At 38.2% G+C, this 12,767-nt stretch overlaps 1 protein-coding gene across 14 annotated transcripts in view; it reads right to left on the bottom strand.

The window, feature by feature from the left end:
• Positions 1 to 12,767, bottom strand: part of PAN3 (poly(A) specific ribonuclease subunit PAN3) — a 131,209-nt gene that overhangs the window by 7,827 nt on the left and 110,615 nt on the right. For 11 of the 14 annotated variants that reach the window (XR_006218706.1, XR_006218711.1, XM_042989421.1 and 8 more), the window contains 3 exons: positions 8,181 to 8,320; positions 5,295 to 5,424; positions 4,798 to 4,862 (listed from right to left, as the gene is read on the bottom strand). Coding sequence is in view for 11 of the 14 variants with exons in the window: in XM_042989421.1 (XP_042845355.1) it covers positions 4,798 to 4,862; positions 5,295 to 5,424; positions 8,181 to 8,320 (335 nt within the window). In the remaining 3 variants the exon portion in view is untranslated. The other 3 variants (XM_042989634.1, XR_006218883.1, XM_042989753.1) reach the window with 3 other exon arrangements.

Genomic DNA, 12,767 nt, shown 5'->3' with positions numbered 1-12,767 from the left:
AGCTTTTTAGATGAAATTCTTTAAATTTCTTTAAAATTGCATTTACTTAGCTTTTTAGTAATTTCCACACCCAGCGCAGGGCTTGAACTGACGACCCCAAGATCAAGAGTCGCATACGCTTCTCACTGAGCCAGCCAAGTACCCCAAAAAAGATTACTTTCAACATGAACACATAGCCAGGATCAGAAATCCACTGGAGAATGAAACAGAAGAAACTCATTTCCTATGAGGCACTGCAGGGAACAGAACAAAACTTAGAACAACAACAACAAAAAAACCCTAACCAAAATCTGTAATTGAGACTCTTGCACAAACAAGAATTAGATGCTGTAAGACAGAAACGTTTAGAGAGGGGCGCCTGGGTGGCTCAGCCGGTTGAGCGTCCAACTTCAGCTCAGGTCAGGATCTCATGGCTCATAAGCTTGAGCCCCGCATCAGGCTCACAGCTGCCAACACAGAGCCGGCTTCTGATCCTTTGTACTCCACTCTGTCTCTACCCCTCCCCCAATCATGCTCGTTCACTCTCTCCCTCCCTCTCTCTCTCTCTCTCAAAACTGAGTGAACATTAAAGAAAAGCATTTAGAAAACAGAAAGTTCTTGAAAATTAAAATTATGACAGCAGAAGCTTAAAAATTCGAAGGATTGGGAAAAAACCTTTATTTTTAGACAAAGTAAGTTGAGATAATTACCTCAAAAGTAGAACAAAAAAATACAGTACAGAAAACAGAAGGGAATATTAGGAAATTAATGATGATGGTCTAATATCTGAGTAACAGGAATTCCAAAGAGAGAAGCTATCAAAGAAACAATGAAGACAACTTCTCAGAGCTGAAGGACCTACGTTTCCAAGATTAAAAGGGCCTGCCCACCCTGCTGATTCATCAGAATGAATAAAAAACCCTACACCAAGGCATCTCACTGTGCATTTCTGAACATCAATAAAGAGAAGACCCTAAAAGCACAGAGGAAGGGGAAGGGTTTGAAAAGAAAATAGATTTGAATCCGGAAGTTAAAAGACAGTGGAGCAAAGCTTCAAATTCTGACAGAAATTATCACTACTATTACTTAACTATGTACTAGAGATACCAGCTAACACAATCACTCCAAAGCAACTGAAACTATCGAAATTAGAAAGTAGGAAATGTAACTACAATTATTTGAAGATATGACTCTGTATTGGGGAAACCCAAGAAATCTAGCGAAAAACTATCCAAACACTAAGGTATCTGGGCACAAATTTTACAGAAATTGATAAATTTCACGTGTACGATAATAGGCAATCTAAGAAGAAAGAATGGCAGGGGTAGGGGGAGGGGAGGGGATTCCCATTTACAACAGCAACAAGAAAAAAAATACCTGGTAAACTTAGTGTGCTACAACAACATAAGAACAACTTAAGCACTGAAGGACAGACAGTAAAGTAGGTGTGAATGAATTCAACGATATATACCATTGTCGTGGTTACGAAACTCAACATCTACAAACACATATGCTCCTTAAGTTTAATAATAAACATCTCATCTTATAAAATAAAAATACCACCAGGTTTATAGATTTTTTTTTTAACTAAAAAAGCTGATTCTAGAATTTATACAGAAAATTAAAGTTTTAGGAAACAACAAAAAACAATGAAATGAAGCTGAGAAAGAATGAACACTACCAGATTTTAAAATGTCATCCAAAAAAAAAAAGTTAGTCATGAAGGGGTGCCTGGTTAGCTCAGTCAGTTAAGCAACCATGCTTGGGATTCTCCCTCTCTCCTTCCCTCCCTCCCTCTCTCTCTCTGCCCCTCCCCTGCTCACTTGCTTACTCACTCTCTCTCAATAAATAAGCAAACATTCAAAAGAAATGACAGTCATTCAAACATTAATGTGAAAGAAGTACCGTCTTAAACCAGTGGGGAAAAGCTAGACTATTCAATAAATAGCTTTTGGGCCACTGGAGCATCTTCTGAGAGGGAAGGGTGGGGGAGCTGAATACATACCTTATATCCTATAAATATTCCAAATACATAAAAATTTAATATGGGAAGAAAATAAAACCCTAAGTACGCTAGAAGAAACAATGAGAAGATTCCTGTAGAAAAGGCCTTTCTATGATTCAAAACCCAAAAGGATAAAAGAAGTTTGATCAGTTACACTATGTATACAAATGTCTGCATGGAAAAAAAAACTGAGCAGTCAAAAGAGAAATGACAAATTAAAAAGAAAATGATCAAAAAGGACAAATCTCTCCAGCTCCTATAAATCAAAATGACAGACAATTCAACTGGAAATAAAAATGAGCCAACAATACGAACAAAGAAAAAAAAAGGAAACAGAAACAGATCAAAAACATAAAAATGACAAGCAACATGCTCATTAAGAGTAAGTACAAAATAAAACTGCACTGAGATTCAATTTCGCATCCATCAGGTAGACAAAAATCCACAAGCTTGAAGAAGCAGTGTTGGTAAAAGGCTCTCTGCAAGGGTTTACGGTCACATATCCACAGACCTAACAACCACAACTGGGTCTATCTTTATGCACACATACAATTAAGTATGCATAAGTCAGTCCCTGCAGCACTGATTATACCAGCAAAACAGTAAAAACAACTCGAATGCCTACTGATCAGGAACTAGAGCAATAAATTATAGCATGTCCACAGAATGGACTATTACATGGCTATAAATTATGGAGGCATAGCATAGTGGTTAAGAGCATAGACTCTGGAACCATACTGTCTGGATTTGAATTCTGGCTCAGATGCTCACTTATTAGGTGACCCTGGAAAAGGTATTTCACCTCTCTATGCCCACACATCTCTGTTAATCGAGAAGACCAATAGTACCTGTATCACAAGGTAGTTACAGGGATTGAGTTGGGACGTATTTGTAAACTATTGAGAATAGTGTTTGGTATACACTAAACATACCTAAACAAAAAGATTTCCAAAATATAGTTAATAAGGAAAAAGTAACATACAGAACACTGCATGGTTTACAATTTGTATATATTAAAAAGTGAGGAGGGGATGAAAGGAATTAAGAATGTATCATTGTAACTCAGGAAGAATATAAAATAAAGATTAGTGGGAGAAAAGGGAGAGACTGGGGATGTTACAGGTGTGAGAGATTTTTTCCCACTGCAAACCCTTTTCTACGTTTTAAAAAACTGGTTCATATTAACCTATTCAAAATTAATAAAAAGAATTTTCCCAGGACAGTCTAGAATTTTATACCCAGTTATACTGTCAATAAGTGTAAAAATAGAATAAAGATATTTTCAGACTTACAAAGACTCAAAAAACTCACCTTTCTCAGGAAGCTACAGGAGGATGTGCTCCAATAAATCAAAAGAATAAATCAAGGAAAAAAGCAAGAAACAGGGTATCCAACACAAAGGGAGAGACAATGAGAATTCCCAGGATAATAGTGAAGGGAAGCTCCAGTTCTAAAGTGTGAGTGTGAGCAGGCTTAGAGCTCAACCAGCCCAGATAGGAACAGAAGGACAGAGGCTCCGGGGGCAATTTCTCTAAGGGGGAGAAAAAAAAAGGAACTGATAGGTTACCTATTTTTGACCATATGGGAAGGTGTTTTGTTAACTCTGGCAAAAAGTCTGGAATAAAGTGGTGGCCAATATTTTTTCATTTGCTTATTAGAGTTCTATAATAAGGCAATTATTAACCTGAGGAAAACAAAAATCAAAAAACAAAATACAAAAGAAAGGAAATATAGTCATGGTTTACTCTGTGGTGCAGCTATGAACAGTATTTACCCTGTTATACTAATGTCAACACTTTTAACTCAAAACTTATGGATTCAATGGTAGAATGTGAGTGAGTGAGTGAGTGAGTGTGTGTGTGTGTATGTTTAGTTAAGGAAAGAGGGTATGAAAGATAAAGCCTCATCCTACACAGGACAAAGTCATTAGCTGAGTTAAATACTTAAAAAAAAAAAAAAAAATCAAGCAATAGTATCACAAGCATATTATTTTTAAATAAAGAGAAAAATGCCAGAAGAAACAACTTGAAGGGTTTTTGGGGGGGGTTTTGTTGTTGCTGTCATCTTCTCTTCATTTAGAAACATTATCAGAGAAAATACGAATTGAGTTTTGTAACTGTGAAGAAAGGTAAGTGAATATGAATTTTGTGGTCAAAAACAAAATCCCTCAAGCAGTATTTATGTGTCACCTATCTCTATCAACAGAGGTAACATTCCTGAAACAGAACTTATACTACAGTGAAAGTAGCTATAATACTGTTCAACCTGTCTTTGACAATCACTATTTAGTACAGACGTCAACTCTCCTTCTTTCTTGAACGTACGATAAACTTTAACTTACAAATGAGGCAGAACTAAATGACAAATAATGAAGGGTGGCAAGGCCTTTCCAGTGTCACTAATATGACAGTTGTATGTATTGTTTATGTGATGTTCTTAAATAGAAGATAAGGGGCATGCAACAATTAGACATGTCTGAAATCTCTAATCTGACTAAGGTAAACTGAACTGAGCAAGCTTCAAAAAGGAGACAGGGTGGAGGCAGTACTGACAGTCATAAAATGTTCCCTCATGCACAAACCACAATGGAGCTTTCTAACAGTCTCTTCTGTATGGGTATGTGTGTGGAATCCCTAAGAACAACCACATCTAGGCTGTAGGTAAAAAACAGCATCCTAATGGCTGTCAACAGGCTTAAGGTCACTTCACATGAGAATTTTTCTCTTTCCAAAAAAACCAGTAAGAGTCAGGTATACTCATTCTTGTTAGTGCATTTGATTGAAATCATATTGTAAAATACTGTAAATCCTTACTCCGGCCTCTCATTGATTGTTCCCAATTTTGCTAGAAGCCTAAACAGTCTTCCATTTTGAACCTCCTATAAGACATTTTAAAAAGAGAGAGATTGTTAATATTCCAGCAAAATTTTATGAACCTGGTATCCTACACCAATATTACCTTTAAACCGTAAATCCTAATATCCCCACCTTTTGGTAATCATTTTGAATGTAACATGTCCATTTCATTCAATATCAATACTGAAGATGATCATGCAGCTGGCCATTTTTAAGAATGGTTAAAGTTACATGGGAAAAAAAAAAAAAATCAAGATTCTGTCAATTAACTGGAGCAAAGCCACAAACAAAAAGCAGAACACAAATGCCCAGAGGACATAAGAAATTAAAAAAAATTTTTTTTAAAGTTAAAAAATATCTGTAAACAGTCCTAGCCAATTCAGCACAAAAATTACCGTTTTCTAACTCTTTGCACATACAGATGTCATTGTATATATCTTTTTTTAACTCTTTACCTTTGCAAGGTCTTCCTCTATGACATCATTTCTCATTTGAGCAGCATCCAACTGAGTATAAAATCGAGCACCAATCATGGGCATGATGTCATTTACACTTCGCATCCTGTTTTGGTCAGTCAACAAATACCTAGCGAAAATAAAGAATCACCTGAACGCCAAATGTGCAATTTAATTTTTTTTTAATTTTTAAAAAATGTTTTATTTATTCTTGAGAGAGAGAGAGAGAGAGAGAGAGAGAGAGAGAGAGCGAGCGCGCGCATGAGCAGGGGAGGGGCAAAGTGAGAAAAGGACACAGAACCGGAAGCAGGCTCCAGGCTGCCAGCACAGAGCCCGACACAGGGCTTGAACTCACTCACAAGCTGTGGCGAGATCATGACCTGAGCCAGAGTCAGATACTCAACCGACTGAGCCACCCAGGCGCCCCTCAAATTGTGCAATTTAAAAAAACAAACACGACACACAAGCACATAGCTATCTCTGCTGCCATCACAGTAGTGTATACAATTCGAAAAGATTTTTTTCATCAAGTCAACCTCACTTTTAAGCGTTGATGATTTCTCTGGGAAATTTTAAGAGCCAATGGAAGAAACTGTAAACATGTCTCTTTCTCTACATCTTTGCTATTATGAAAATGAAAAAGGAAAGTTGAGTATGGTTACACCTCACCGTTTGCATTCTCAAACCCTTCCTTACAATAGTGGGACATGAAAAGACTGTAACAAGCTTTTTTGGAGGGGTGAAATAGGGGGCGGTTGTAGGTGAAGAGATTTTTCCATTTGCTCTTCAAAATAATTTGTGTCGGGGCGCCTGGGTGCCTCAGTCGGTTGAGCGTCTGACTTCGGCTCAGGTCACGATCCCACATCTTGTGGGTTTGAGCCTCACACTGGGCTCAAACAAGGTTCCAACTTTTTAGAAAGGTGCCCTCTGCTCTACAGCGTCATTTACCCGTTGTCATCATCTATTTATTTCGGAAAAACTGTCACGCACTAACATATATCAGAAGAGGCCAATTTCTCCTACCATTATAACTGAGGCCAAAAAACCCCCCAAAACCCCAAAAAATCCGTTTCGAAAAGCGACCTGCTAGAATACAAAGATGACCATGACCTACTTCTGCCTATTCTGACAGGTGAGCCGTTTCCTAACCACCCTTGGGACGGGAGCCTCCTGCTCTCGCACTCTCTGCTTACAATTCTACCCCATTTTCTTCAGGGGACTTTATCGCTACCTGCCAACATCTTACATGTTTCCATGTTTGTTACCTCCTCCCCATCAGGGTGGAAGCTCCAGAGGTTGGGGGGTTTTGTTCATCTTGTTCAAGGTATCTTCAGGGTCTGGCACAGGACAGGCATTCTTTTGTTAAATAAAATCCTCCTGTGGATAATCTATGCCTTAGCTATTTATCTGTTAACTACTGACATATTTACATCTAACTACTTAAAGTTATTACAAGCTTTGTGACTTTGGCAAGTTACTCTACCTCTCTAAGCCTCAGTTCTGTCATCTCGAAAATGGAGCTAACTTATAGGGTTATTGGGAAAATTCATTTGTATCAGTTAGAAAGGGCCTGATACATGGTTTACCGCTCTATAAAGTTGTTACTTAGCATGCAAGTATGGCTTTTTAATTTACTTTTGATTAAGGAAAATTTCAAACATTCATAAAAGTAGAGAGAACACTATAACAAATGATGTCCATGTACCCTTTGCCCAGTTTTGACAATTATTAACGGATGGCTGGCTAGTTTGTAACATTTATATCCTTTACTCTCAACTTTTTAAAAAGGAAGTTTGGAGATTACTACTTTGAGATGTTGCAAATGAAGGCCAGGAATTGCTGCTGTGAAAATACGTGAAACAAATATTTTCACTTGAAAGAGAAATCATGTGAGTATTCCCCGGAAGCAGGCAATCACTGGCTTCCGGTGCTCGGTCACAAGCAGGACACTTATGCCAGTGTAACAAAGTACGAGTGGGCAGCCCCATCCTCTAGCCCTCAATTTCGTATCCGGAGCTAGTCCAAAAAGAAACTGAATCCTCCAAGACTACACAGAAAAATCAGAAGGAACAGCTGAAAACTAAGGCACTGAAAAGGACCAATATGCTCCAGCTGCTTCTAGAACATAATAGAAAAAATTTCAAGAGATACCGTAGCATCTGTTCTCTACAATCACTTCTAATGACAGTAAGAATTATGGCGGTCCACCCTCTGGAATTCCCCGACGTTAGATGTGTCTGAGACAGGGAGAAGTCCCCCTGCGGTGACAGGAGTCCACAGTGGGGCTCTCCTAAGTCAAATGCATTTCAAGGACTTCTTGGGAGTCTAGAGATACTGGAGTAGAAGCCTGGGACCCTTACATCCATGCTTTCCGTAATGGCTGTTTTGGCCACAGCATCTGTAACTGGGTTACATCTGAGGTTTATTTATGACAGCTCGCACAAAGAGAACAACCACTCTCTAGAGCAGCACTGTCTGACAGAATTTTCTGAAATGATGGGATATATTAGCCAGAAGCCACATGAAGCTTTTGAGCTCTTGAAATGTGGCCAGTGCAAGATTGATTTCTTTATTTTTAACTTTATTGTATTTTAATTAAACTAAGTCATATGTAGCTAGTGAATACCAATGCAACCTCAGTGGGTACCCTCTGACCAAACATTTAAAACATCAGTAACTAAACACATTGGTTCATGAATTTATTCAAGGAAATATACACTTAACAATAAAAATAAAGAAATTAAAAGTGTTTAACTGTGTTTTGCCTGATTTTGAACAGTAGGAACTAAAATAATAAATAGAAGCCCTCTTAAAAGGCCTGTGTGGAAAAAAGCTGTCTTATCTCATACGATCATCATATATGTTTAATTGTGTATTACAACTTACAGAATCAGATTCTTCAGGTCAGAGGAGTAGTTGATTGTCACCAGTTCCATGGCTTTCTGTAAATTCTCTCGCTGAATTCCTGCCAAAGAGTTGCAAGCCAAAGCCAACACAACTTTTCCTAATGATATCAGATCTGCTTGCTGACATGAAAGAATAAATATAACTTTTAATTTTTATTTTATACGTACAAATTTAACACAGTGACACTACTGCCTGCATGGAAAAAGCACCTTTACAAAGAAGCTGCAAAACCCAGCACAGGGTTCTCCAATATTGGTGCTCAGAGTCACCTGGGAGCTTGAAGGGGGCTTCCCGAGCCTCTCTACCAGAGATTCTCATTCGGTAAGTCTGGGGGAGCAGGCCCAACATTTTTAAAGCACCCAGGTAATTCTGATAAATGTAGTTAGGGCTATACTCTAAGCAATTCATATGCCAGCTACAGAATTGTTGCTTCAAAATTAAAAAAAAAAAATTATTTAGATAGAGCTGACATTCTTATTAGTAAGGCTGGTTACCACATATTCACCTGACTACGATCATTACAATCTATAACATGCCCCTCTCTCACTTTCCATCATGCCCCAAATACAGTGGGAGTTTGAAGAATTATTTGAAGAAAAGTTACTCCATTATTCAGAACGTAACATAACTATTACCTGATTTCAGGGTATGTTCTTTAGAACATCGAGAATGCTGCCAACCCCAATGACATCCCATCTGCCCTTATTTCCAAACAGCCCATTTTTACTCACATTATTAACAGATCTTTGAGCTCTGTAACCACCTGGTTTCTTTGTCTTTCTTTTCTTTTCTTTCTTTCTTCCTCTCTCTCTTTCTTTCTCTATTTACCTATCTATTTTTTTATGATTTACCACTGTGAGGCTTTTGCTCTAAAAGGATTTTCAAAGATAGCTGGCTACATTGAGGTAAGCTCTCTATTACCTGTCTAACTCCAGGAAACAGAATGGTTATCCCAAGTGGCCCTTCTTGGCAGGTAACTATTAATAATTTTATGCCTAGGAGAATGGAATAGCTCCGAGTTAAATAAAATCATTTGAAGTAATTTTGACAGAAAACTTCTGTAAATCTTCAAAATCTGAGACCTGATCTCAAATATTGGATACATTTACTGAATACTGGTCTAGTAAAAGGAGTTTTCAAAGCTAGCTATACATTAAAATCACCTGAGGAGCTTAAAAACATCAAACAGAAGAAGTAACCCTGTAGCTATCCCTTCACTCCAATTCTGGTATTATTAGTCTGGGTTAAGATCTAGGTGTTAGTGTTTTTCAAAGCTTCCACCACAGTTCTGATAATGAAGTCAGGATGGAGAACCACTGGTTTTGTGGAATGTTTATACATAGTATAGTTGCAAAACAGGCAAATATTTCAAGACAGTCACTAATGAAACTTTAGCACACTACAGCTATCCTCAACATTTTACGCAAATAAGAAAGTATAAAGAAGCCAAACTCCATTACTAACATTAAAAAGTTCAAATTCAAAAATTCATTCAGTACTAGCATTTGTGAATTTGACGCTCTGAACAGGAGACCCTATTATAATCGGTGGGAAAACGGATTAGAAAAACTACTTTGACTCTATTGTGGTAAGAGATGCCAAGGATTCATGTCAAAGAAACTTTTTAAAACTTCACTTGTGGTACAGACTTAGGAGCCCAGAAAGGGAGGAGGTAGGGTGGCACGGGAGGGAGCGCTATTACTGTTCGATCATTTCTGTTCTCGGAAGGGCACTGCCATGAATGAACCCAAGAAGGATTCCCCTCAGTCATTCTCAAGATCAAGTAAAACATTCCGAGTTATAGTAATGAAACCATAAAAATCTTGGTCAAGACAAATTGGTACATGTAAATGCGAACTGTAAATTTCTCTAAGTGTTTCAATCCAATATCCTCAGCAAAGCACACTGAACGTTGCTATTATTTATCAGGTGTCTGAGCAGCACGTACCAACACACAGCCTCCCAAACCCTTAAAACAACAGAATTTTCAGTTTAGCTCCACCCTCAATTGATGCTGTAACTAAACCTCCCACCTAGAACATTCCGGTATTCCCTAGTATGAGCCAGGAAAACAAAAGTCCAAGACAGCCAAAGGACTGGATGGGTTTTTAAAATAAGAACATCTGATTTTTGAGTGCGTCCCACCACTTTCTAAAGCTGACTCAAGGTGGAATACGCACGTTTAGAAATAAAGTCTACAGGTCACATAATCCAGATTAAATTAGAACGGATCTGTTTTTAAGTAAGAGGTTAATGACGTCCTGCTTAAAATTAAGAGAGTTCAACATCATAAAAGCCCAATAACTCTCCTTTCCTTATTTGCCAGCTAAATAATTTTCCATTTGTTATTTTGCTTCTTACCTCCATCTGGTTTTTCCCCCCATTTGTTGAATTCTGGAGGTTTTCCCCCCACTCATTTTCAGTTTCTTCCTGATTCTTGATTTCTTGATTTTTCTGATTCTATCTATGGCTCTACTTATGTCCACTTTACTGAAAGTCAGTCTCTATTCACGTGTCTGAAACAGACTATGAAAAATAGACTACAAGAAACAATGCACTCCTTTCTCATGTACCCTCTTCTCCGTAAAATCACAATCCCCCACTTGGGACTATCTTTAATTCTCTCCTTTACCTTCCTATAAGCTGTGTGAAAAATCTTCCACACATACATAACCCACCCCCCAAAAATTAAGGAAAAAAAAAGAAAAAGAAGAAAACCTGAGATATCCTTTTATTGCTGGAAAATAAAGGGAAGGTGACAACTGGTTGAAAGCAGCAGGCAGCTCCTAATTTACCAATCAACTGCCCCAAGTGCTTACTGAAGAGTTGTTTGTTTGGAACTCTGGGATTACTTTTCCTTCAAAAGAGTTTTTTAAGGTAACTACCTGTCACTAATGTAACTGAAATGATGTACCTCTACAAAGAAAAAATGGAAAATAATACTGCTATAGTACTCACAGAAAACCAAAATCAAACCACCCTTATACTAGAATTTTCTTTTAAAAAAAGGAACTCTATTCAGAAGAGACAAGAATGACATAGTGTAATGCTGAACGTGTAAAAAAACAAAACTGCAAGGTGTTTCGTCTTTTAATGTGGACATGGGGTTTCCAGATTCTTGCAACAGAGTTAGATGACACTAGTTCCAAACAGTGTCTGATTTCTCCTCCAAAATTTTCCTGGATGTATATTTTAACAGCCAATACTTAGTCTCTCTTAGAAGCACAGAGATCAAGAAGAAAATTGTTCAGAGCCAGTCAGGCACTAGGTGGAAGACAGAAGAAGGAAAGTAGCTAAGAACCACCTAGAAAAGAAAGACGAACAGAGCAAACCCCCTGAGGCAGAAGAAAGCTGCTGCTGGCAGAAAAAAGCAGTCAGATTCTTCTGTGCGCCGCCCACTAGATGGCGCTACCAACCAGGACAGCTTGGCTGCCGCCCAGTTTAGCTGGGGGGAGGGGGGAAGATGGGTCACGTCCGCTTCCAACCCATACAGCTCAACGTGATGAGTGTGGCTCTACCTCTCGGGGACTACACTGTCCCCGGGCCAGCGGGAAAAGAGGTTTACGCATGAACTGGATCACTAGGCATCACTCAGACTCTACTTCTCATTCTGTCTCTTCCTTTTTGTTCAGAAACCTTGGCTTATAATTCAGCGAACTAAAATCTCTCAAAGATTTAAACTAAAGAAGTTGCAACGAGAAGGGCAAAGAAAAGGTGAAGTGTTTTTCTCCTGGACTTTCCACATAATTAAGAGATTCTGCCTTATATCAGACCTCTAGAGGTTAGTAAATGTTGAGAAACACCAAAAATTTCTTAACACAAAAAGAATGAATAATACGGTCTTAAAATGGCAGCTGCATATCCTCCAAAAAGATGTGAAGTATTGCAATACAGACGAAATGACCTGAAATATTTACTTTATGTACACATCACCTGCACAGAGCAATTAAGGCAAAAGCAACTACACTTAACGTTCCTTGCAGAGACAGGCTCTTATTCTCTCACGCCTTGTATTTATCCAGAAGTATGAAACGAACAGCTAAGACGAAGAACATAGAGGGGCCTAAACCTATGCTAGTATTATGACTAGACTAGAACCAGATTCTGATCGTGTAAAAGAAGGGAGTACGCAAAAGAAAAATTATTTAGAACATGTCGATACAACAATATTCCTTCGAAAATATTTCTAAAATGTGTGGATTGGTGGTGGGGCAGTATCTAAGAGTAAAAATAACAGCTGTGATTTTAACACATTAAACAAGTGGGAAAAAAAGTAAAATGTCACTGAATATGATCTATTCGCCAATTACTCTGTTTTAATCTATGTTGAGGACTTTCCCGACCACATAAACATATTTTCCTCCGAACGCTTAGTCTCTGACACTGTCGTTAACTCTCTGCATTCCAACTGATAAGGACTCTGCACTACACACGGCAGTGATTAAGAAATACATGTTCAAAGCTGACCTAGAGACACCCCCAGAATAAACTGAAATCTAGACTTAAAAGCCCCACTCCCAAATAAACAAAATCTTAGAAAAAAAGCCTTAAGTTATTAAGTGTCCG

This window comes from Panthera tigris, chromosome A1, assembly GCF_018350195.1.
Source record: "Panthera tigris isolate Pti1 chromosome A1, P.tigris_Pti1_mat1.1, whole genome shotgun sequence".
Lineage (NCBI taxonomy): Eukaryota > Metazoa > Chordata > Mammalia > Carnivora > Felidae > Panthera > Panthera tigris.
The sequence above is the reverse complement of the archived record's forward strand: the minus strand, read 5'-3'. Positions and strand labels throughout refer to the sequence as shown.